At 54.9% G+C, this 1,092-nt stretch overlaps 1 protein-coding gene across 1 annotated transcript in view; it reads left to right on the top strand.

Annotated features, from left to right (window-relative positions):
* The window catches only part of PHALS_06759 (reverse transcriptase), a gene marked incomplete at both ends in the record, with an annotated part of 1,155 nt that extends 450 nt beyond the window's left edge, over positions 1-705 (top strand). The window contains one exon of the mRNA XM_024720105.1: positions 1-705. This exon is cut by the window's left edge and continues 450 nt beyond it. Within this exon, the coding sequence (XP_024585338.1) occupies positions 1-705 (705 nt within the window).
* Between the last annotated feature and the right edge of the window lie 387 nt (positions 706-1,092).

Raw genomic sequence — 1,092 nt, 5'->3', positions numbered from 1 at the left:
GGCGTGCAACACCTTGCTGCGCAAGGCCCCGAGACAATCGGTGCGCGTCTAGAGGCGTATTTAAGTTACGAAAACGCGCTGCTAGAGCACCTGCAGCAGAAAAAGTCTGCATCATTTGCGGCTATGACGCCACAGTCAGTGACGGGTGATTTTCCCCGCCCTAAGCCGCTCATGGTAAGCGTAAAGGTATTCGAGGGGAAAGATGGAGAGAATCCTCTGCTCTGGGTGAGAGAGGTCGAGATGGCCATTGTATCCGTCATGCTCCAGACCGAGCAACAGCGCGTGGCGCTAGCCATCTTAAAACTCGGTGGTCGAGCGCGAGAATGGGCACTACCGTGCGACACTTCGGTCAAAGCTGCGTTTCCCTTCTGGGCGAAGCTGAAATTGCAGCTCTTGCGAGTGTTCTTGCCGCCTATTCAGGCATATCGCGTGCGAGCGCGTTTTCTCGCTGCCCGACAGGGCAACAAGGAATTGGTGAACTTTGTCCAAGCGATGCGTACTCTCATTGCCGGTATGGCAGCAGATCTCCTTTCTGAGGCGGTCACAGTGACCGTCTTTACGGAAAGCCTCCGCACTGGCGTGGCCAGAATGGAAGTCTTCCGTAAGCATCCATCTTCATTTAAAGAGGCGGTGAATGTGGCACTGAATGCTGGAGTCAATTTCAAGTCGGCACGACTTGGTTGGAATGCACACTCCAAAAGCTAGCAGAGCGGGCCTGTGCCCGTGAATCTCAGCTATGCTTAGGTTGAGGGAGCAGAGATCCGAGCTGCCGGGCAGCATACACACATTCGACGGTGTTTTGTTTGTGGAGACACCCGTCACCTTAGGAACGTTTGCCCCCTGCGCAAGGCGCGTCAAGGTTCTTCAATTTATCACCCCAATGCATACCAGTCTGGTTCGTCGGGGGGAAACGACACCAGTCAGTAGGCGCGAAGCGACCTACTGGGGAAGAACCGAGTTTTGTTGAACCTCAGGGAGATAGAGATCAATAGGGCCTAGCCCCGAAAAGCTCCGTGCTCTGGAACACAGAATGTGTATGCAAGCCGGGCTTGCTGGTCCTGGAGGCGACCGTAAAGGGCTTCGAGAGGCCAT

The sequence above is a fragment of the Plasmopara halstedii genome, assembly GCF_900000015.1.
Source record: "Plasmopara halstedii genome assembly, contig: Scaffold_3060, whole genome shotgun sequence".
NCBI lineage: Eukaryota > Oomycota > Peronosporomycetes > Peronosporales > Peronosporaceae > Plasmopara > Plasmopara halstedii.
Note: the sequence above shows the minus strand (reverse complement) of the source record. Positions and strands in the feature narration are given on the sequence as shown.